The sequence below is a fragment of the Danio aesculapii genome, chromosome 15 (genome assembly GCF_903798145.1).
Source record: "Danio aesculapii chromosome 15, fDanAes4.1, whole genome shotgun sequence".
NCBI lineage: Eukaryota > Metazoa > Chordata > Actinopteri > Cypriniformes > Danionidae > Danio > Danio aesculapii.
In genome coordinates this window covers 43,871,888-43,897,858 of record NC_079449.1, presented here as the reverse complement: position 1 = coordinate 43,897,858, position 25,971 = coordinate 43,871,888, and the positions used below count along the sequence as shown (strand labels likewise).

At 37.3% G+C, this 25,971-nt stretch overlaps 1 protein-coding gene across 1 annotated transcript; it reads left to right on the top strand.

The window, feature by feature from the left end:
* The first annotated feature begins 924 nt into the window (after window positions 1-924).
* Window positions 925-23,546, top strand: rabgef1l (RAB guanine nucleotide exchange factor (GEF) 1, like). The gene is made up of 9 exons (XM_056473667.1): window positions 925-1,066; window positions 6,256-6,435; window positions 6,517-6,653; window positions 9,929-10,104; window positions 12,583-12,664; window positions 14,585-14,717; window positions 14,803-14,894; window positions 17,325-17,581; window positions 19,708-23,546. The coding sequence occupies exons 2-9, from the start codon at window positions 6,257-6,259 to the stop codon at window positions 20,062-20,064; spliced, it is 1,413 nt and encodes a 470-aa protein (XP_056329642.1). The 5' UTR covers window positions 925-1,066; window position 6,256; the 3' UTR covers window positions 20,065-23,546.
* Window positions 23,547-25,971: the final 2,425 nt, after the last annotated feature.

Here is a 25,971-nt window from a genome sequence, read left to right as displayed (position 1 = left end):
ATTAATAAAGGGACTAAGCCGAAAAGAAAATGAATGAATGAATGAATGAAATAGATTTAAGTATTAATTTAGTTGTTCAAGCGTAAAACGAGATGAAAAACCATTGTAACCACTAGCACCGTCAGTAGCAACAGGCTAGCGCAGAAATTCCATTGAAAATACTGAGGTAAAATAAATTTTGATATTTTAAAGACATGGCGGAGAGAAATGGAATTTAATGCAGTGCTTCTTGTCCAATCTGAGACCCACTTCATATTGTATATCTAACAGGCAGTAAAGATCACTGATTTTTAAAGAAATCAGACCTTAAACGTGACAATTTTGTAATGGAAAGATAGTTCGTCGGAAGCCTGGGCTGCCAGGCTAAAAATTAAAAGTCCGTGTGCATATAGCCTAATCTTTTCCTCTTTTTTAAATTATTGTTTTCTATTTTTTAATTGTTTTTCTTTTCTCATTTAATCCTTATTGTTAAGGAATGCGAAGTGCTTTTGGTGTGTAATGAAACTGTACATGCTAGTTCTTGTTAATAATAATAATAATAATAATAATAATAATAATATATATATATATATATATATATATATATATATATATATATATATATATATATATATATATATATATATATATATATATATATATAAATATATATATATATATATATATATATATATATATATATATATATATATATATATATATATATAAATATATATATATATATATATATATATATATATATATATATATATATATATATACACACAACTTAACGTTACTATGAAGCAGAAACACCCGACAACTAACGTTATTCATTTATAGCAAAATGTACGCATAAGGAATTTTGTTTTTTTTCGAACCCTTATTTTGACGACTGGTGCGAAGAAAGAGCCATTGACATCGCTTCCGGCGGTGAAAGGATTTCCGTCAACACAAAACACTCGATCTAAATATCAATGACGAGCAGAAATCGGTTATTCGTGATTTATTAAGGTCTCAGTGGGGTGTGACATATATCTAGCCAGATCTGTGTTCAGTATTCACATCTGTACAACACGTTTGACAGGTAAGACGTGCTATTGTTGTTCTGGTAACGCTTGAATAACACTTGACAACATAACTAAACATCTCTCTTGAGCGCTGTCATCTGATAAGCATTTATACTTATTACATTTGATCTGTCTGGGGAATCACTGACATTAGTGTATCTGTGAAAGTGCAAAACTACTGTGTTGATATCATGGTACACTGATGACATAAGTAAGATCATAATATTCTGCTGTTAAATAAGTTTTTAATCACCATGATTTTCATGATTAAGGTAAAAGTGGTTTAATATTCGCACATTTGTTTATTTTAACGCTCCCTAGTTTTTTTTCCACATTATTTTAAATATATTGGGCTGAAATCGGACGTAAGTGTGACTTCAAAACATCATTAGCACTATTTACTGACTGTAAACAGTGTTGTACTTTGATAGTCATTGGCTGATAATATGATTTCCGTATTAAAATGAGCAAATAATACATTTATGAAATGATATTATAAGGAGAAAGCCTGAATATATTAACAGTATCACAGATTGGTTTGGCAAACGTTCATTACATCTTAATACTGGAAAAACAAGAGCTATGTCTGGGGAGTCAAACAAGAGATTGAGGTAAAGTTGGTTTAAATTCCCACATTTGTTCTGGGACAACTTGTGACATGCTCATTATAATGTTTACCATGGTACTTTGAATATTAGGCCTGAAATCACAGGCAAATATGACTTCAAAACAACATTAGAACTGTTTCTTTAACTTGGAACAGTGTTGTACTTTGATAGCTATTCATTGCTAGTATGATTTCAATATTAGGAATTTGCAAAGAATACTTTTCTAAAGGCTATTATTACGGAGAAAGTCAGAATATGTGAATATAAAACCAACTTTACCTGAGTAAACAAGAGTAGCATATACTAGATTTTAAAAACCAGTCATCATAAATGGAAAAAAATAGTAGATCAGGGCTCAAATTTTCAGTATTTAGGCAAAAACCTTTGACATTAAAGTTGAGAAGCTTTAATGTTAGTTCACATAATTTAAACATGGCATATAGATCCTTAATTCAATTCATCTTTATTTCTCTAGTGCTTTTACAATGTAGATTGTGTCAAAGCAGCTTAATATAGAAGTTCTAGTAAACTGAAATGGTGTCAGTCCAGTTTTCAGAGTTTAGTTCAGTTCAGTGTGGTTTATTTTTCACTGCTGAAAACCCAAACACTGAAGAGCAAATCCATCGATGCACAGCTCTACAGGTCCCGAACCGAGCAAGCCAGTGGCGACAGCGGCGAGGGAAAAAACTTCTCCAGCTAGATGACCAGCTAAAACCAGCTTGACCAGCCTAGCCTTAGCTGGTTTTAGCTGGTCAAGACTAGGCTGGAAATGGAGGAAACCAGCCTGGAATTGGCCTAAACCCCTCTAAAACCAGGCTGGTCGACCAGCTAAAATCAGCTAAGGCTAGGCTGGTCAAGCTGTTTTATTCAGCAGGGAAAACGTCTAAAGCTTGCAGTGTGTCCCTTCCACCAAAATAAAAAATGAAAACTATTTTTATGATATCACCTCATCATTAACACCTGCCAACCCGCCAAATGTGTGTAGATTTCACCTGTGGCAGGTTAGACAGACACCCCCACTAGCCATTTTGTCTGGTTGGAAATATATGTAGCTTTTAAATTGCCAGTGCTGCCTTGTTACTAATGACTAGAATTTTAGTTTAAGATCGTGTGTCAATATATGTGCAAATGTGACCTTAGAATCATGCTTTACAATCACATTGCTCTAATAGGAGATTAACTCTCCATTTATCTATAGTTAGCTGGTTATCTGGGACATTTGTCCTGGACAGACTACTGTGTATAGTTTTAGATACGTGAGAATACATTTTTTAAATGTCAATTATTTTTTAAGAACATTTTTGTCGAATAGAAAGTTATATTTTGCTTGTTTTGACACATTATTTAAAATGAGTGGCAAGGAAATAAATAGTTTGGTGCGGCCAGAGGAAAAAATTGTCACCGGGCTGACAGAAGACCCACTCATGATGCGAATCCTCGACTATTGTGAAGTGAATTTGACGAATAAAGCGAGTAAACTCAAAGTATTTACACGTCTGAATAGCGTGTGAATAAATCGCGCTTTATTCTGGTGTGAACACAGCATAACATGTCCTATGCTAATGAAGGAGAGATGGTCACTAGTGGGCGGGGCTTTCCCCCTCTGATGACACGTACAAAGGGAGAATGTCAATCAAAGTGTTTCTGCAGACTGTCTCTATCAAGTGTGATTATAAACAACAGAATTAATACATGTTTACAATTAGAAGCTGGATATATTCACACACTGCTGACACACAACTGTGTTTAAACCCCTTATAAAAGTGATTTTTGCATAATAGGTGCCCTTTTTAAAAGCATTATGTTTAAAAATGTGACCTCTCTACATTAAAAAGTACTTGAGAAATATGTAAACACATTAATAATAATAATAATTATTTTTATTTAAAGATTTGCAATGACAGGACGGTGGTATAGCTGTCTCATGTCATCATATACAATAATATAGCTATCTATTATGCAATCGTCCATTGGCTAGTAGTAATTCAAGTCTTTTGTGAAGGGTAAAATTAACAAAAAATGAATAAATTATATTAAAATAAAATAAAAACAGTCTTTCAAGATACATTCTCCAAAAACTCTCATAGAGGATTCCAGATATGCCAGAAATCATCAGATTTCTGATGCAAGTCATAAGTCAGTTTTTCTAAGGGTAAGAAAATGGCACTCTGATTTATCCACATATTGACCGAAGGAATGTTAGGAGAGGACCACAACAAAATAATACATTTTCTTCCTAGATATGTACAAAGGTGTAACAGATTCTAGTCCATGACTAAGGTGTAGAGCAGTTTTACAATTCAGAAGATAAATAGCTGAAGATAGGGCAAACGGTTGACCTGTAACCTTCTGAACTAATTTGTGGATTTCTTTCCAGTATATCTTAATCATGTCACAGTCCCAGAATGCATGCATCACACTTCCAACACTGGATTTGCACTTAAAACAACACTGAGAAACATTAGGAAATATCTTATTTAGGCGTACTGGCGTTAAATAAGCTCTGTAAAAGAATGAAAAATTTTGCTCATGGTTTGATATTGTGGCACCTTTGGAAAAATATGTCAGGACAAACCGAAAGCCATTCTTCTTCACTAAAATTTTCACAACCCAGCTTATCCTTCAGTTTTCCACCCTGAATATTTAAAATTGTATGAAGACAGACCCAACTACATCAGTCTTTTTGGAATACGTTTGAAACCCCACCTGAAGAATATGGGTGTTAATATGGAAAAACTTTCATTACCTGATTTGAGCCATATTCCTCCTTGGTGCAACACGAAAATAAGAATCTTATGGAGCTTAACCAAACAGAAGAAGTCCTTGACTCACCCAAATGAATACAAACAGGAATTCAAACAAATAACAGACAATCTCCCTCATCATGAACACATATATACAAATGGATCAAAAACAGACAAAGGAGTAACAGCAGCAGTGGTGTTTAAAGATGATGTCTTTGGTACTCGTATTCCAGGAGAAAGTTCAATATACCCAGCAGAAGCCTATGCAATAAATATGGCTTTAGATCGAATGGAAAGGACACAGCATCGTAACTTTTTAATTTTAATAATGTCCATGATTTTAAAGAAAATGGCAACACTAGAAAATCAGAAGTTCAACATTATCTTCTGTTGGATTCCAGGTCATATGGGACTACGTGGACATGAACTGGCTGATGAAACTGCAAAAAAGGCTTTCTCCTTGAATGTGACCGAATGTTTAATTCCTCCTGATGACTTGAAACCCACCATCAATTTGTACATTAACGAAACATGGCAAAGAGAATGGGACAACTGCATCAACAACAAATTATATGAAATTAACCCGAAAATAAATGAAAGACATTTAGCAAATTATAATTTCGACACCAGGCATGATCAGACGGTCTATAGCCGATGTCGAATTGGACATTCTAGGTTGACGCATTCATATTTATTAAATAACGAAGAATCACCTAAATGTAATATCTGCCAGACTGCTCTCACCATCAAACATATTTTGTTGAAATGTAGAAGTTTAAATTCCATTAGACAGGATTTTTATAAGGAGAGCACTTTGATGGACATTTTTAAAAAGGGACCACCAGGAAGAGTTTTACATTTTTTTTATTAAAAATAGAACTGAAAAATCATATTTAACTTTGAAAATATATATATATTTTAAATTTTATCTATTTATATTTTATATATTTGTCTAAGTAATTTATTTATTTATTTTATTATTATTTTTTTTTTTAATATAATACGAATTTGTTTTTTTCATGTAATAGTTTAATGTATATCCATTTGGCCATGAAATAGCCATAAGTTGCTGATGTGGCAATAAATATGTAATAATAAATAAATAAATACTAAAATTTATACCACAATCTTTCTCACAAATAACTTTCAAGGAGGTAAGGGAAGAACATCCTACATTAGATAACATTGAGTTAAAAAAGATCTCCTCCCTTTAAGGGAAAATGAAGAATGCAATTGTTTTTCCATGTCAGAAAGATCAAGACGTATTCTGCCATCCTTAAGGGACGGTTCTAGAAAATGTCGTAGTTGCAAAATTTACCAAAAGTCGTTATTTGGTAAATGAAATTCCTGTTTTAATAACTGAAATGATTTCAGATTCCTGTTGTCAAATATCTGATCTAATTCCAAAATCCCCTTAAACACATTAATTATTAATAATAATTTTGCCTTCAGCTGTTTGGATAAGGGGCGGCGCAGTAGGTAGTGCTGTCGCTTCACAGCAAGAAGGTCACTGGTTCGAGCCTCGAGCCTGTGTGGAGTTTGCATGTTCTCCCTACGTTCGCGTGGATTTCCTCCGGGTGCTCCGGTTTCTCCCACAGTCCAAAGACATGCAGTACAGGTGAATTGGGTAGGCTAAATTGTCCGTAGTGTATGAGTGTGTTTGAGTGTGTGTGGATGTTTCCCAGAGATGGGTTGCAGCTGGAAGGACATCCGCTGCATAAAAACGTGCTGGATAAGTTGGCGGTTCATTCCGCTGTGGCGACCCCGGATTAATAAAGGGACTAAGCCGAAAAGAATATGAATGAATGTTTGTATCAGATGTTCTGTAAATGTTGTTTGTGTTCTTCACTGAAGGATGGAGTCTCAGGTGGCGCGCAGCGGCATCAGTGTCCAGCAGTCCGACCTCATGTGCAAGAGGGGATGCGGTTTTTACGGTAACGCCGTCTGGCAGGGCTTGTGCTCGAAATGCTATCGAGAAGAGAACCAGTGCACCAGAACCAAGCAGATACAGGAGGACAGAGCACTAGCCGAGAGGTGAGATGCTGGAGGATTGATATTCTGAATGCGTGTTACTCTCCTGTGCTCAGCTGCTGTGTGTGTGTGGGTGTCTTCCAGGTTACAGCGGGAGGAGGAAGCGGCGTATGCTAGCAGCAGTGAGGGGGCTCGCTCTCAGCCAACGTCCTCCAAAACAAACAGTGTGCCCATGGTCAAGAGGCTCTTCACCTCCGCTCCCAAAGCACCTGGAAGGAGAGGTGCGCCCTGAGCTTAAGCACTGTTCATTGTATCTGAGGCCTGTTACACAAAACAAGTGAAATAAACTCTGCCTTGCAGAGGTCTTTGAGGCGGCACGAATGGCGTGATTTGTGTGAATGTAGCAGTGAAAGTTGAGCGGTTTGTGTGTCTGACGCGAGTTGGAAAATCTAAACTTCAGCAGACATTCGCACCGCATTAACCAATCAGGAGCTTGCTCTTGTAGGGGCGTGATTATAGCATAGCACATGATTATGTTGGCGTCCTGAGGTGAAATCCTCCTCCGGGGACCAAATAACAGCACATCAGACTGGGCTCGGCTCAGTTGGAAGGACCACTGAAAGCTTCCATCATCCAGTAACTCAGAGCTGGTGCACCTCTGAAAGGATCTAGTGGAATCAGACATGGCGTCGAATGAATATACGCTGTTTTTCAGCATCCCTAAAGCACATAAACACAGCTATTCTCTCAATAAAATCCATGCACGCTGAAGTCCAAATTTCTCTTATGCATTTTGTGTTTGTATCAAAAAAGTTCCTCACTCAGAGGAAACCTTGCACACTGAGTCCAATGCAAATGCATTCATTTATTGTGGGGAAAAAAATCAAGAGTCAATTCTAGCAGTGATGCTTTTTTCTTTGGTCCCACTTTGTTACGTGGCCTTAACTGTATTTGTAAATATAAGTGTACTTGTCAATGTACTTTGACAGATATTAATCATTTTTTACAATGTACTTATTGTGTCAATACATGTTTTTACATTGTTCTTACACTGTAAATCCTACTGTCGTCTTTACTTAAACAAGTAAAGTTGACTGAACATAACTTAAAATTTAGCATTTTGGTCCTATCACTTAAAAATATGAGTTAATGTAACTTGTGTGCTATGAAAAGGCATAAACTTAAGATTTCAAGTGTAGTGAGCTTAAAATCATAATTAATCCTTAGGTCATTTTTCACAAATGTAGTCTTGACTGTAAAATTCTAATATGTGCAACCTTTTAAGTGCAAGGTCTTTTTTTAAATCAGAAAACAAACGGCTTCAGGTATGATTATTCATCATAATGTAAATAAATGGCTACTTATTTTTTGTTTAAAATCTATTCAAACATTTTTTCATATATTTCATTTTATTTATTTAGCCAAAGAAGACAAGAGGGCATGCAAACCATAAAACCCTAATAAGTTGACTGAACTAAATTAATTGGGTAAACTCGTTGCCTCACTTTTAGTAATGGAGTCTCCCAAAACGTGCATATTTAAGTTTAGTTCACTTGCCGTTTTTGTAGACTAGTACTACTTGGTACTAAGTTTGGTGAACTGAACAATTTAAGTAAAATCTACTTAAGTACTAAGTTTGGTGAACTGAACAATTTAAGTAAAATCTACTTAAGTAGTAAGTTTGGTGAACTGAACCATTTAAGTAAAATCTACTTAAGTAGTAAGTTTGGTGAACTGAACAATTTAAGTAAAATCTACTTAAGTAGTAAGTTTGGTGAACTGAACAATTTAAGTAAAATTTACTTAAGTAGTAAGTTTGGTGAACTGAACAATTTAAGTAAAATCTACTTAAGTAGTAAGTTTGGTGAACTGAACAATTTAAGTATAATCTACTTAAGTAGTAAGTTTGGTGAACTGAACAATTTAAGTATAATCTACTTAAGTAGTAAGTTTGGTGAACTGAACAATTTAAGTAAAATCTACTTAAGTAGTAAGTTTGGTGAACTGAACAATTTAAGTAAAATCTACTGAAGTAGTAAGTTTGGTGAACTGAACAATTTAAGTATAATCTACTTAAGTACTAATTTTGGTGAACTCAACAATTTAAGTAAAATCTACTTAAGTACTAAGTTTGGTGAACTGAACAATTTAAGTAAAATCTACTTAAGTAGTAAGTTTGGTGAACTGAACAATTTAAGTAAAATCTACTTAAGTACTAAGTTTGGTGAACTGAACAATTTAAGTAAAATCTACTTAAGTAGTAAGTTTGGTGAACTGAACAATTTAAGTAAAATCTACTTAAGTAGTAAGTTTGGTGAACTGAACAATTTAAGTATAATCTACTTAAGTAGTAAGTTTGGTGAACTGAACAATTTAAGTATAATCTACTTAAGTAGTAAGTTTGGTGAACTGAACAATTTAAGTATAATCTACTTAAGTACTAATTTTGGTGAACTGAACAATTTAAGTATAATCTACTTAAGTACTAAGTTTGGTGAACTGAACAATTTAAGTAAAATCTACTTAAGTAGTAAGTTTGGTGAACTGAACAACTTAAGTATAATCTACTTAAGTACTAAGTTTGGTGAACTGAACAATTTAAGTAAAATCTACTTAAGTACTAAGTTTGGTGAACTGAACAATTTAAGTATAATCTACTTAAGTAGTAAGTTTGGTGAACTGAACAATTTAAGTATAATCTACTTAAGTAGTAAGTTTGGTGAACTGAACAATTTAAGTATAATCTACTTAAGTAGTAAGTTTGGTGAACTGAACAATTTAAGTATAATCTACAAAACCGGCAAGTGAAATAAACTTAAATATGCAAAGTTTTGTCAGACTCCATTACACAATTAATTTAGTTCAGTCAACTTATTAGGGTTTTCAGTGTATGATTAATTAAATTTGTGCATGTAATTACATTTGCTATTACACTTTTGACCATCCCTTACACTTTAACCCAACCTTAAACCTACACATACCACTTAACCCGACCTGTATCCCACCTCACGTTTTCTGCTATACATTATGAACACATTAAGTACATTTGTATTTATTTTTGATGCAAGTAAATGGCAATTAAGGCCACTTATTATCAAGTGGGACTGAAAGAGGAAATATTATAGTATTATATTAATATATAAGTGCACGGAGAGGAAATAGAGTTCACCTTCTTATCAAAGAACTGCACGGGTTTATCCTGAAATTCAACATTTATTTCGGGAAATTAGTGGCATTTTGATTCCTTGCTTGTGATGCTGCTGCCACATAACAGACATGACAAAATAAACAAATCCCAAAGTGAGATTGGCAGTCGAAGTGGTTTGGAAGCAAAGCAGTGTGCCAATGACAGTGTGTGTGGTGGAATTTATTGTTTAATGTGTGGACATTTTCAACACAGTGTGCAGTGAACTTCCGTCTCGGGTTGACAAAACCTGGTTAAGGTCAGGTTTCACAATGATTGATGTAAAACTCTCTAAGTTAACCTGTCAACACGTCAGCCATCCCTACCTCTAGGTAAAGTTGTGTAAAGTTGTTCACTTTTATTTTTGCACAGATGCAGGATCTTCAAAGACGCCGGTCAGCCAGGGCTCGTCCCACAGCCGGCAGCCCAGCGCTGAATGTGACCGCATTACACAGCACTTCATCGACTTCCTCAAACCCTTCCAGAGACCCGGATATGACATTTTTAAACAGTGCCATGCCTTTGCTGAAAACATTGCACACAAAAAGGTAAAGTATAATAGAATCTAACGTCTTCTAGCGTCCATGTTTCGAATGGAATCAAAGCATAATTTTAGTATTAGACATTGCTTTCTATAAAAACCAACATCAGTAGAAGTTTTCATCTCATATTTTTACATTTAATCATTTAGCAGAGGCTTTTATCCAAGTTAACTTACCAATGAGAAAGGCATTAAAGGGATAGTTCACCCAAAAATTAGCTCTTATTTTTTCCTAAACAACATCATTACCTTTGTATAAGAAGAGTGAATATTGCTTCCTGATAAGTCATTTAAAGGGGTAGTTCACCTCATTTACTCATCCTTTACTTGTTTCAAACCTTTATGAGTTTCTCTTATGTTGAACACAAAAGAAGATAGTTTGAAAAATGTTGGAAACTGGTAACCACTAACCTCCATAAAAGGAAAAATAAATACTATGGAAGTTGATGGTTATCGGTTTCCAACATTTTTCAAAATATCTTCTTTTAAACTTTTTACATTTTAAATTTGACAGTCAGATTAGAGCAGTTGTTAAATCTAGTTTTTCTCAATTAAGACAACTAGACAAAAATAAAGACAGTAAGGAGTATTGAGACAGTATTCCATGCTTTTGTGACCACTCCGTTAGATTACTGTAATGCACTGTATGTGGGGAGTAGCGGGTCAGCTGCTACATACTCGTAAATATAACCACATTTCCCCCTGTTAGCTTCGTTTCATTGGTTGCCAGTTCATTTTAGAATACACTTTAAGATTCTTTTTATTTGTTTTGAAATCTCTAAATGGTCTACTAAGCTGATACACCCCTATAAGCCCACTCGTTTTCTTAGGTCAGCTGATGCAAAGCGTAAGCTTAGAGGGGACCGTGCTTTCCCTGTGGTAGGTCCTAGACTATGGGAAGATTTGCCTCTGCTCATTAGACAGGCCTCTTCTATGTTCTCATTTAAATCAGCTCTTAAAACTCTTCTTTTTAATTGGCCTTTGACAGCTGATTTTACCAACTGGTTATTTTTATCCATGTGCCTTTTTAGGTAGTGTAGATGTTATATTTTATGTGTTTTATATACTATTATGCTTATTGTTGGATATTTCTGTACAGCACTTTGGCTCACTTCTGTGTTTTTAGGGCGCACTCATACTAATCCAGGCATGGGCAAACTCGATCCTCGAGGGCCGGTGTCCCTGCAGAGTTTTGCTCCAACACTAATCAAACACACCTGAACACCCTAATTAGTGTCTTCAAGATCACTAGAAAGCTACAAGCAGGTGTGTTTGATTAGGGTTGGTGCAAAACTATGCAGGAACACCGGCTCTCTAGGATCGAGTTTGCCCATCCCTGTACTAGACTATTCGAACTGTGCCTGGGCGTGTTTCCCGGTTCGTTTGACAAGTGTGAGTGCTGCAAATCGGGCCCAGGCATGGTTTAAGTTGGCCAGCCCTGGCCCGGTTGGAAGAGGTGTGCCAGAGTGTAATTCGGTTGGGCTTTCGCAAGGTACGCTTGTAGAGTGCAAATCACGCCCGAGCCCAAAACTGAAGACGCAATGTCACTTTAAAGTGACTGTTTCATGTGGATTTATTATTCATTCTTACTTTCCAGTGAATATAAACTGTTGTAATCTATTAAAGATGCAAACCCCTCGCTGCACGACAGCTACACCTTCAGCAAACCTCCTAATACCTGCAGCAGAAGGACTTTCATGATCATTTCTGCATCAAAAGCGGTGGATCTGTTCGGCAAAATATTTAACTGCATGTCACTGCATCCCAAAGACTATAACTAATACAAAACAATCGAACTTAAGCAATCTCCACTGTGCTGAGCGAGAGCGCTTCTCTTCTTCTTAAACTGAACAGTCGCATCATCGATGGCGTAAGCTTGCTCCGGCTCGGAAGGTAAAATATGCAGTGTGAGTGGGAGAGTGGAGGGGGGCTTCAGCACGGTTCAAGGCAACTGTACCTAGTGTGAGTACGCTCTTAAAGTGCTCTATAAATAAAGTTTGACTTGACTTGAAACCCATAAAGGTTTGGAACAAGTTATGGATGAGTAAATGAGGTGAACTATCCCTTTAAATGACTTATCAGGAAGCAATATTCACTCTTCCTATAGGTAATGGTAATGATGTTGTTTAGGAAAAAATAAGTGCTATGGTAGCTATGTTTTTTTTTATAGCTTATATTATCTTTAATTATTTCCAGTTGAATTGAATGGCATACCTGGATTCTGTGAAAGGAACACACATTTAATGAAAAGTGTCCTTTTAAAAACAAAGGCGTTGTGGTTAGTGCGTTGACATGGCACGGCACAGCAACCCGAGTTCGATTCCCGCCTTGAGGTCCTATGCCGATCCTTCCCTTCTCTCTGCTCCCCACACTTTCCTTTTTTTCTATACTCTCGTACTGTCCTATCAATTAAAGGTGAAAACTCCCAAAAATAATGATCAATAATATAAAGTAAATGAAAGGTTTTGCCTGGTTTACTCTGTAGGTTGTTGGCTGTGAAGATCTCTCAGACTCTGTGCAGGACTTCTATCAGAGCATGTCTGAATACCTGCAGACCAACTTTAAAGGTACAACATGAAAAATACAGCATACTATGAACTTTTCTTTTACTCATTAAACATTTGTTTACTAACAGGAATCGAGCAGAATCTTGTTTTCTGTGGTTTAGGTGGGACTTTCTAGTGTGATCCTTCATGTGTGTCTATGCGTGATGAATGACTGTATGTTGAGTTGACTGGCTTGATATTTTTACTGACCGATCTATAATGGTTTATTCGATGGTTATGGTTTATCATATTCAACTGTATGTATTAGTGTCATTACGATACTTTGATTCCATACTTTAAAAAATATCTATATTCGTTGCCGTTTTTGAAACCACAAGGGCAAAATTACACCTATTTCTTATCTAATATAAACAAGGCTAATATGAGAATGAAGTACATTTTTACATCACAAACACATCTTGTAATTGTAACATTCAAAATGCAATAAATAGCCTTTAAAATTAATTAAAAGGGAAATTCTAAACTAAATATTTTACATTATTTATTAAGATGAAATATTATACAAGGTATTTCAGCGGTCCATAAGTCCAAAAGGCAATCAATTCCCTTTAAACAAACTAAAATCAATCTTATTTTCTGATTAACGCAAGTGTCATCCTAATATTATTTTGAATTAATTATTATTTAATGGTCCAGAGCTAGGACATACATTTGAATTGCTTTTATCAACTAATTTGATCAAAAATGTATAAATACTTTAGCAGATCTATTGCATATTACTCGTTGGTGGTAGATAATACATTACCAATGGTTGACCTTTTGTCCATAGGTTATCATTACACAAAAAACCCTCAAAATTAGCTCAGCGTCATGTCAGAAACCCAATTTAACCAAAGAAATTAGTCAAAATAATAATTTGTGGAGTGGAATATAAAGGGTTAAAGCTTAAAAAATGGACCTCACAGCAAGAAGGTCGCTGGTTCGAGTCTTAGCTGGACCAATTGGCATGTCTGTGTGGAGTTTGCATGTGTGGGTTTGGGTTTACTCCGGGTGCTCCGGTTTTCCCCACAGTCCAAAGACATGCACTATAGGTGAACTAAATTGGTCGTAGTGTATGTGTGTGAATGAGCGTTTATGGGTGTGAAACATATGCTGGAATAGTTGGTGGTTCATTCCACTGTGGCGACGCCTGATAAATAAGGGACTAAACTAAAGAAAATGAATGAATGAATGAATGAATGACCTAGAGGAAGGATGTAGATTCTTATTTAGGTGTGAGTGACTTTATTTAAACGTACAGTATGTAGACTTGACTAGGCCTAATGGTTGAATTGGGTATTGCAGTCCAAATTCAAAATCTTGGAGAGGGTTTTTTTCACCTGGCAGCTCTGATGATGACTTGACGCATGCCAAGGTTGCCAGATTGACAGCAACAACAGGAGCGTAAGTTGCTCAGCTGGTGTTTGCATTTGTAATATTAATATCACTTGCTAATTAAAAAAACACCTTGTGGATTTTTATAACTCTGAATCTGCGTCTCATTTCGGATGCTACAACTATTTTTTGGAGGTTGCATTTTAAGCTGTGCTCGCATATATTGACTGAATTTAAATAAACTGTGTTTTCCACCAAGGCATCCCAGAGTTCTGCAGTATATTCAGTTAAACTGGCAGTAGGCTGGTTATAGAGGCCCAAACAAAGACTCGGACACTAAACGCATGTTCTCAAAAGAGAATATCTGACTTTAGCATTGTTTTTCAGATCTGTACGCTCACTTAGCATGTTTTTTAAATATCTGGCAACATATTTTGGTATTTTTATGATTCAGAACTTACACACAGCACCATTAAAATGAATATCAAAAACCCTTCTTTGTCTTTTGAAGCATCCAGTGGATTTCATATTCACATATATACTACATTAAAACTACACAACATACTACACAAACACCTCTGATTTTTGCATGTACTTGTGTGTCAGGCTCTCCTGAAGTGGTGGAGACTGTGATGGAGGAGGTGGAGCGATACGTGATGGGTCGTCTGTATGAGCAGCTCTTCTGTCCTGACCACACTGATGATGAGAAGAAAGACCTAGCCGTCCAGAAGAGAATCAGGTGTGATGAAAGCATTGCTGGAGTCATGTGAGTTACGAAATACTACCAGCAATGTAAAATTCTGCGTGTGCTTGTGTGTTTTTAGGGCTTTGCACTGGGTGTCCATTGCAATGCTGTGTGTTCCTTTAGACGAGCAGATCCCCAAAGTGTCAGACAGTGTGGAGAGAGCCATAACAGGTACAGACATGTGTGTGAGTTGGCTGATGACGTGATGTATCACAATTTTTTGTAGCGATTAATTGCTGAAGCCTTTATCATGATATATATTATAAACTGCAAAAAAAAATGCATTTCTTATTTAGATTTTTGTCTAATTTCTTGTCCAAATATCGAAATATTGTTGAATCAAGAAGCGTTTTCTAGACGAGCAAAAAAATATTGTAGTTTTTAGAAATAATGAGTCAAAATTAAGCAAGTTTTTTCTTTGCCAATGAGGTAAACAAAGCGAAAACCAAGTTATTTTAATTACCTCATTGGCAGATTATTTTGCTTGTTTTAAGAAAAAAAAATCAATTCATTTTGGCATATCTGAAAACAAGACAATATTTGTTACTTGTCTGGAAAATACTTCTTGATTTAAGAATTTTTAGACATTTGGACTAGAAACAAGACAAAAAAGAAAAGCTTTTTGTGGTGTATTATAACGATACTGACTTAAGCGGCAAACAAGTGACTTTATTATGTATAATAACCAAATATTACTTCAACCCAGGCTCAATCTGAGAACGTAGTCCCGGGGACGTTTCTGGAGGTATGTATTTTTGCAGTTTTTGTTTTCGTGAATCCGCGAGAGGCCGCTGCGCGCGCTTTCTCCCGCGCCGTCCTCGCGTAAACCCGCTAGAGGCCGCTGTCGAACGGCCTTCCGCCTGTCTGCCTGGATGACAGAATGATTGACCGTGCGACCGGCCAATCGGCTGACCCACCCTCCTCCGTCCCTAAACCCAACCAACGACGATTCACAAAAGCCGTCTAGAAAAAGAAAAGCCCTCGTCTGATTTTTACCACGTTTTCGGATTTTGATCACATTCTCACTCTGTTATGAACTTGTTCGCTTTATTTTTTGCATTTTGTTTTTGTTTTCTTACCTGATTTCTGGAACCGCTCTTCCCCGGACTCGAACCCGGTCTTCGTCGTGGTCAGCCCCTTTTTGCGCCTCAAGTCCGCCTAAGTACACGAAGAGCTAACCAGACAAACTGGTTGCAGCGGGAAAGCCCTCAACACGGAGGCGAGCGGCTGGCCGGCAAGCGCCAAAAGGAACGGCGTCACACCGCCCCGCAGTGTTTGCTTAAAAAAATGAAATGCAGCCGGACGTACCCCCGGCTACGTATTTCGCAGTCTCCAGAAAGGTCCACGGGACTATGTTTTCAGAATGAGCCTGGGTTGCATTACTTGGTATGTTGCTTTATTGCATATACATGTTCTGAATAAGCAAATGTTTCAACCAAATTAAATTGCAGAAGGATTATAAAGTTCAATAGGTAACATTTTACAACAAAGTCTCATTAGTATATGTTCATGAATTAAAACCAACAGTGTGAAAAGCCTGATTTATTACTGTTACTGTGTTATGTTAGGAATGAAGTACAACCAGGCGGTTTTTATTTCAGAATAAAGCCCGGCAGGCTTATCAGCAGCTTGACGTGAAGCGGAGCACCGTTATATAAGACTGAAGGGTTTATTCTGCAAAAACAACCACCTGGGTGTACTTTATCATGCTTATTACACAACTACTTGCCACAAATCGAAACAAATTAGACACACGACATTGTTCTGAGCCATAATAGTTTATTAAACACTAAGCTGACAGAAATGAAAACAGCTGAATGGAGTATACACTAACCTACATATTATTCATTTACAAGATGCCACCAAACAGTCAAAAACGCAAAGCTGACAGAAACGAAACTGGCTGAATGGAGTATATACTAACTTATGAATTATTCATTCACAAGATGGCGGCAAACAGTCAAAAACACAAAGCTGACAGAAAGAAAACCGGCTGAATGGAGCATATACCAACCTATATATTAGAGGTCTGCATTCCAGCGGCTGTACCGCAGGAGCCATGGGATCAGATGCACTGTACTTGAGCGGCGCATCCCGTGTGGGACCAGCTTCAGAAGACTGGAACCTCAGGCTTAAGGCGGCACTCATGTCTCATCACAAAGAGGCAAACAAAACTACCTACAGTTTTATCTGTTATCTCTCTCTTTTGGTAGTACCCCAATTTAAACGTAAGATTTTGGAAACCAGATCTAAATTTAGCAGGAACGGTCGGGTCGGCTAGAAAATTATTCTTAATTAACAGCGGGTGAACAAAGACTGAATATGCAGCGGGGGCGGTCGGGTGCGGAATAAAACCTGGCGGGAGCAGGACTAAAAAATTTGTCCCGCACAGACCCCTACTTTGTATTATTCATTCACAAGATGGCGCCAAACAGGCAAAAACACAAAGCTGACAGAAACGAAATCAGCTGAATGGAGCATACACTAACCTACATATTCAAAACACTTAACATGTATGTATATGGATGTGAACGTCATGATTGGTGGTGATTAGAAGTTCCCGGATGAGCTTGTGTTTTTACTTTTGTTTTGTTTAAATAGACCTGATCGACCTGGACTCCAAAAAGGTTCCTAAGGAGAAGCTGGCGTGTGTCACCAGGTGTAGTAAACACATCCTGACGGCCATCCAGGGGAGTAAGAAAGTGGCCGCCTCAGCAGACGACTTTCTGCCTGCGCTGGTCTACATCATCCTGAAGGCCAATCCACCACGATTACACTCCAACATCCAGTACATAACCCGTTACTGCAACCCCAGCCGCCTTATGAGCGGAGAGGACGGATACTACTTCACTAATCTAGTAAGAGTTCACCTCCTGCTTTTGCTGTGGTAATAATCAAACACTCTTTTTCCTTCAGCTTACTCCCTTATTTATCAGGGACCAACATCACTTTAGAGCTAGTATTTGAAGGATTCTCTAGCATAATGTCTAAAGTGATGACAAAACAGGTGATTTCGCTTACATTTTAAGATTATAAAGCCGAACTGCATGAAATACCATCAGGATTTCTCTGTTGCAATCGGGAGATCTCAATAATGAACCCTGAAAAAGCCAAAGCAAAGCAACCACTAATAGATTACTATGGTTTAAAATACAGCACTACAAAATACAAAAGAGAGCGATCGACTTGCCTGATTTATAATGATATGATCAGCTGTAGTTAGAAATTTATGCTGAGTTTTTCTCCCCTAAGACTTATTATGCGGTCTCTGTCGCCATCTTGTGGCTGAATGTCAACCGTCAATTTCTTTGCTCTGCTGATGACCAAGCGGCAACCTCCTGTTCTCCCTCGGGAAGCCAATACGGAAGTAGCTGAAACTGCAATTCATCAAAATTCCGCTAGTCCTGGCTCCATAATAGAGCAAATTGCAATTGAGCCCACTGTTAGAATGACCAACTTTACAGCAGAAATAAAGGTGTTTACAGCCTGGTACAAAGAACGATTTTGGTTCATATAGCTATTATTACCCTCCATGACAACTGTGAGGGGGTGATTTTTTTTTTTATAACTCATCCATTTCCTTTATATTAGGTTATATTAAGTTTGCATAATTAAGGGCGTGGCCACTTGAGTGACAGCTAGGTCTCGCTGGTCACCGTCACTTCACCTCAGCTGAATCCGGCAGATTAGCCACTGATCTCGGCATATTCATCGTATTTTTTGTGTTGTTTTATGTGGCTTTACACAGTCAGCTGCCTTTTGGACTTATTTCTTACAATTACCAGATGATATGGGATGCTGTGTGCATTTAAATGTGCTCACAAACCATTCACGTGGCCTCGTTTCCCATGTGAGTAAAGTTATATACTTGTATACCATCTCTATAAATGTATTTGTTTTATTTAAGATCATTTATCATTAATATTTTTCTTTAGACCCGTAAAGCACTCCAGAATGTGACAGATTGATTAGCTGTAGGCTCTAGAACAGTCATCTGAAGCGTTGTCATACAGTGTTATGCTGGAGTTCATCAATAGTCCTGCATTTATTAACACAGACTATATCTGAAGTGTTTGGAAGTAATTCGCGTTTTCCTCCTGTAGAAAAACATCATAAGAACAATGTTTAGTGGCTCAATGTATTACTACAGTGTTTTTAAAAGTCTAAACACTTTATTGATATAGTGTACAGCCAAGCACATGTGGTCAGAACACAAACGAGTCGCAGGTAATAAAGTATCAAGCGTTTCTCCCAAAGTAAAGTCTGTCTGCCAGGTCTAAGCAAAGTGCCAGCAGGTGTCTGTAGCTCCGCTCACTCTCCGCCTCTTTGCTCTTGTTTGGTATCCCGCCGTGGGTGCGATGACGCGCGAACAAAATGGCGACGGTTGGCTGCGCCTACTTGTAGCTTCTTTTGCAGTGTTCAGAAACCTATGGGTGACGTCACGGATACTCCGTCCATATATTTTACAGTCTATGCTGATGACGCGCTAAATCTCAGAAATTATAAATATTTAAAATAGGCACTATCCTTATAAATAAACTGCATAGTTGCAATCTAAACCACTACATTCTCGCCTAAAAAATCCTCAAAAGTAGATTATGTTGTCCAACAGCTGCAATATTTGTCAAACTCTAATGAGCTTCCTCTGCTTGTCATGTGGGCGGAGTAATACACAAGGGTGAAGAGCTGTATAAGTGCTGATATCACAGGATATTGCACCGCTATCAGCCAATCAGATTCGAGAACCAGACAGAACCTGCCTAATACATAGCTATAATACACTGTGACATAGCCACTGTGATATAGTTTGGAATTCAGCTCATTGGATTGTATTGCTTTCTCATTCATTCAGGCGATATCAGACTGATTGATTTGGTGCGGATCAGAGCGCAATTGCATCGTTCACATATGCCCCATAAGCACCCTTAGAGTCTTGATCGGTTCTTTTATCAGGCGTTCATCTTTGCACTTGTTCCTGTTTCAGTGTTGCGCCGTGTCCTTCATCGAGAAGCTTGATGCGCAGTCGCTAAACCTGAGTCCGGAAGACTTCGAGCGCTACATGTCTGGAGCGGCGTCTCCATCCGGCCGCAGCACACAGAACGGCTTCAATGCGGCGGTCAGCAGCGCAGACGTCCCGCCGCCGGACCCGAAGAGGAACCATCATCAGAAAACAGCTACGGAAACAGACCTCATCGAATGGAGGGACGGCCAGGAGCTCTCGGTGCTGGGTTTACTGGAAGGAGAAACACACAAAAGCACCGCCAGCTTCACCATCGACTCTGAAAACATCGGTGGAGAGAGTCTGCCTCCGCCATTACAGCCGCAGAAATTCACTGGCTAGCTCAAATCTCAACCGGACATAGACTGACATCGGCTGGAGACTCTTTCCCACAGGTTAGTGATGGGCTCACAAACGTTGGGCTCAACTTAAACGTCTGACGATCAGCAGTCCAGTGTAGTTTGTGTATCACTTCCAAATAAAAGTAAAAGATGAGAGGAGGATTCATAAAGTTTGATTTTAGGACCATCAAGATTTTGTGTGTGTGGTGTTGTGAAAAGAATAATAACTTGACATTATGCAATATTTATATGGCACAGATGTTAATGAGTAAATATCTGTGTGGTGTTGAGAATCTGATCATTAGAAATCAAATATTTGTGGTTTTTATGATTAATATTACACTGCAAATAAATGCTTTCCTTAGTTTCTGTCTTGTTTGTAGTCCAAATATCTAAATATTTTTAAATCAAGAGTTTTGTAGACAAGCGAAATTTATTGTTGTGTTTTCAGAAATAATCTTGCCTTCACTTTGAGATTGAGCTTCCCAATCAACGGTAGGAAAAATATCATTCAACAGTCTGAAACGGGCAGTTCTAGAGCACCGATTGACATCTTAAGTATTTACAAAACACATTTCTTGTAATATAGGTGTTTATATCTGCATGTAGCCTTAAAAAAATTAAAATTAGACATCATTTGTATAGTTTGACCTAATTTAACCTCTAAAATAAATACTAAATATCCTTCAAAACACTGAAAACATATACATTTTATTAATAAATTAGACATAATTTAAATACCATCGTAAATTTGATTCACTGAAGCATGAATTACCAAACTACTACTGAAAAAAATGGACAAATAATGAATTCACAATTTGTTAATGCTTAATAGATGATTCATAGTGTGTAGTTGTAAAGTTTTACCGTTTATTTAGCTTGTTTTATGGTAAAACCCTTGGTTTTGACTTATGATTTCTGAAAATAAAACTATATGATTTTGCTGGTCTAGAAAATGCATCATGATTTAAGAATTTTAGATGTTTAGACTAGAAACAAGACAAAAACTCTTAGTAAGAAACATTTTTTGCGGTGAGCAATGCCCCCCCAAAAAATCTTAATTGTCCAAAAACAAGCTTCATTTGCTTAGTTAGCGTTTCTTTTGATTAGGGGTGAAATATAGACATATGTTGAATAATGTGAATTGAGATGATGGTGTAAATTTTAAGTTATTGTTTCTTGCACTGGTTTACAGCTCACTGAGATGTGAGAATAAATAACTTATTATTAGTGTATATGACTGATTTCAGATCTCCCCTTATAATCCTTAAAGGGATAAATCACCCAAAAATGGGCGTTTACTCACTATTAACACTCCCTTTGAAAGCTTTATAAGTTTCTTTCTTCTGTTGAATGCAAAAGAAGATCTTGCTGAAGAATGCTGAAATCCCACTGACCTCCATGGTAGGAGAAACAAGTACTATGGAAGTCAATGGTTACAGATTTAAATATCTTTCTTTGTGTTTAATAGAATACGTGAAGGGTGAGCAAATGATGACAGAATATTAATTTTTGGGTGAACTGTCCCTTTAAGTTAAGTTTTCTGGTTGCCATCTGAATTTAAATTGAAAGATGAAGACAGAGCTAGCGTTGGTTAGTATAGCTGAGTTAACCAAAAGCTGGTGTTGGTTAACATTTACTATGGTCATTGACATGCTAGGATTGGTTAAAGCATGCTGTGATGAACAGTAATTATGTTACAGCCGAAGCTTGAAATCACAGGTGTGGTTTAATACAGTGTTTCTCAACCACGTTCCTGGAGGACCACCAGCTCTGCACATTTTCCTTGTCTCCTTAACCAAACACACCTGATTCAGATCATCAGCTCATTAGCAGAGACTGAAAGACCTGTAATGTGTGTGAAAGACAAAGGAACATCCAAAACATGCAGTGCTGGTGATCCTCCGGGAACGTGGTTGAGAAACACTGCTTTAATAGACACCAGCTCATTTGTAAACATAGATTTAATCAATATAATGAATTTTTCTGATGGTTTTATTTTAAAAAAAGACACTTATAATCATATATTTATTTTCTGAATATTTATTTTCCGAGAAATGCTGTTACACAATGAATAAAACGTACTAATTTTATTATTTAAAGAGTTAAAGGGATAATTCACCCAAAAAAGTGAAGATTTTATCATCATTTTCTCACCCTTTACTTGTTTCAAACCTTTATAAGCTTCTCTTTTCTGTTGAACGCAAAAGAAGATATTTTGACATATGCTGAAAACCTGTAACCATTGACTTCCATTGTATTTATTTTTCCTACTATGGAAGTTAATGGTTACCGGTTGTCAGATTTATTACAATATCTACTTTAGTGTTCAGAAGAAGAAAGAATCTCAGGTTTGCAACCACTTGAGGGGGAATAAATAATGCATACTCTTTCATTTTTGGGGGACCTATCCCTTTAAGTGAAGTTTTCTGTTGCCATTAATGATCGTCTAAATTAAAATTGAAAAATGAGGACAGAACTGGTGTTGATTAGTCACCCAAAAGCTGACGTGCATTAATATTTACTTTGGAATGCTAGGATTTGGTAAAGCATGCTGTGATAAACATACAAAGCTTGAAATCACAGGTGTGGTTTAATACAGTGTTTCTCAACCACGTTCCTGGAGGACCACCAGCTCTGCACATTTTCCATGTCTCCTTAACCAAACACACCTGATTCAGATCATCAGCTCATTAGCAGAGACTGAAAGACCTGTAATGTGTGTGAAAGACAAAGGAGACATCCAAAACATGCAGTTCTGGTGATCCTCCGGGAACGTGGTTGAGAAACACTGCTTTAATAGACACCAGCTTATTTGTAAACATAGAATTAAACAATATAAGGAATTTTTCACATGGTATTATTTAAAAAAAAAGACACCTATAATCATATATTTATTTTCTTAACATTTAATTTCAGAGAAATGCTGTTAAAGAATGAAAAAAAAAAACTAACTAATTTTATTAATTAAAGAGTTAAAGGGATACTTCACTCAAAAAATTTAAATTATATCATTATTTACTCACCGTTTACTTGTTTCAAACCGTTATGAGTTTATTTTTTCTGTTGAACTCAAAAGAAGATATTTTGAAGAATGCTGAAAACCGGTAACCATTGACTTACATATTATTTATTTTTCCTACTATGGAAGCCAATGGTTGCTGGTTGTCAGATTTATTACAATATCTACTTTAGTGTTCAGCAGAAGAAAGAAACTCAGGTTTGCAACCACTTGAGGGGGAATAAATAATGCATAATCTTTCATTTTTGGGGGAACTATCCCTTTAAACAACTGCTTGTTTTAAACGCACTTTTTTGTCCGTTTGTTTCATGAAAATATTGCGTAATATGCATGCAAAGTAACACTTTTGCTGTGGTCTGTAGTATCCCGTTATGAACAGTTTGTAACCTCATTTTGTTATCTAAATGATCTAGGTATGAAGCCAAAAATTTCAAGTAATAAATGATCTCCTGGAGAAAACAGAAGAAAAGCTGCCGTCTCTAATTTGATCTCCGTGTATGAGGATGTTATTTGATGCTTTTCACACAAACTCATTCATTCATTTTCCTTCAGCTTAGTCCTTTGTTTATCAGGGGTCGCCACAGCGGAATGAACCGCCAACTATTCCAGCATATGTTTTACGCAGCGCATGCCCTTCCAGCTGCAACCCAGTACTAGGAAACACCCATACACACTCATTCACACACTCATACACTACGGCCAATTTAGTTGATTCAATTCCCCTATAGCGCATGTGTTTGGACTGTGGGGGAAACCGGAGCAAACCCACACCAACACTGGGGGAACATGCAAACTCCACACAGAAATGGCAACTGACCCTGCCGGGCAGGGGCGTAGTGGACATTTTAAAAGTGGGGGGGGCAGCTGTATGAAATCCAAAAGTTCACATTCTTAATTACCTGTTTCTGTCTGTCTCTAAAAGTGAGAGAGATATATCCCCCCTGTCCACCCCCGGTTGCTACGCCCCTGCTGCCGGGACTCAAACCAGCGACCTTCTTGCTGTGAAGCCAGAGTACTAACCACTGAGCCACTGTCCTGACTGTATTGTGTTCAATCCCCTTAAATTTGTAAACTTAATGCCTTGGTGTTGTCACAACTTAAATCGATTGTGTGGAACCCGCATTTTATACAGTGTAGTACCTTATTAGTGTTGATTACTGCCTCTGCCCCTTTTCCACCTGTTCCCCATTTGTCTTAATGTATTTGAGCTTCTGTTTCAGTTCTGTTTGTCATTAATTTGTTAAAGGGGCTCATTTCCTTTATTTTTGTTCAAAGAGGCGGCATGGTGGCTTAGTGGTTAGCACTGTCGCCTCACAGCAAAAAGGTGGCTTGAAGGGCATCCACTGAGTAAAACATATGCTGGAATAGTTGGCGGTTCATTCCGCTGTGGCGACCCCTGATAGATAAAGGATTTAGCTGAAGGAAAATGAATTCTGTTCAATAAAGCCCTATAACCCTGCTCTTGGACACACTTTTGCCTGTCTCTTTCCGACGTCACGTTACATGTTATATTACGATTACTCAGATTTTTGGAAATAATAGCATTATTCATGCACCTGATAATGTTAGTGCCTAAGATTTAATTATTATCCTTAGTAAAAATCCAGTGAGTTGCCTTGCTTTGCCATGAATATCCAATCTGGCTTTGGAACAAGACAGAAAAGTATGATAAACTGGTCACAGGAGTCAGTGTGTAATTTCAACTGAAGACGTCTCATGAAACCAGCAGCAAGACTGAAACATAATATTATTTGCAGACAGTCACAGTGTTTAAAGGTCCATTCATTCATTTTCTTTTCGACTTAGTCCCTTTATTCATCAGGGGTCACCACAGCAGAATGAACCGCCAACTATTCCAGCATATGTTTTACGCAGGGGATGCCCTTCCAGCTGCAACCCATCACTTGGAAACACTATGGACAATTTAGCCTTCCCAATTCACCTGTACCACGTATTTGGACTCGTGGGGGAAACCGGAGCACCCGGAGGAAACCCACACCAACACGAGGAGAACATGCAAACTCTGCACAGAAATGACAACTTGACTCAGCCGAGGCTTGAATCAGCAACCAGATCGTGCTACCCACTGCGCCACCGGGACGCCCCATTTAAAGGTCCAGTGAAATTAAAATGCCGTTTTTAGATGTTAGTATCAGCATGTTAGTCTTCAAGGATATATATAAGCTAATGTGCTCCAAAAAAGTGACAAATTTCTCGTTTAGAAGATATAAAACAGATATATACATGTAAAGCACTTCCACCTAAATGGGTCAACGGTTATATTCCTCATACTTCAGTTTCTCATCAAATCTCCAGACCGATCAAATGCTCTCTAGTGTCTTTCTTCGTTTTTTAGTTGAGATTACATCAAACATTGAATAAAACACATTTACAGCTCGGGAACTTTCATTAAAAACAACAACAACAACAAAAGCGGCATAATCAAAGTGATAATCCTTGCTTTAATTTATTACAAGTGTTAAGAAACCCAACAACCCAAAGTCTACATTGTGATTTGTATTTTATACATTGCAGATAATTTGACGTTATAATTGACCTTTATTTTGTTGACCTCACGAGCTCTTCATCAAAGCATGCCTCTTTGAAATATACTATGATGGGGAATACTCAAAATACGTTTCATATATATCATAGAGGCTCGTTGACCTGTAAGCAGTTAACAAGGTGAAATGACAGATGAGGTTTTTCTTAGTTTGAGTCCTTCAGTCAGACGTAGAGGGTCAAAACGCTGGATATCTGAGCACATAGGAACCCACTTAATTTAAAGTGTAAAGCATCATTGACTACTATATACTAAGGTATAAACTACCTAACAAAAGTCTTGTCGCCTATCCAAGTTTTAGGAACATCAAATAATATCTTGAC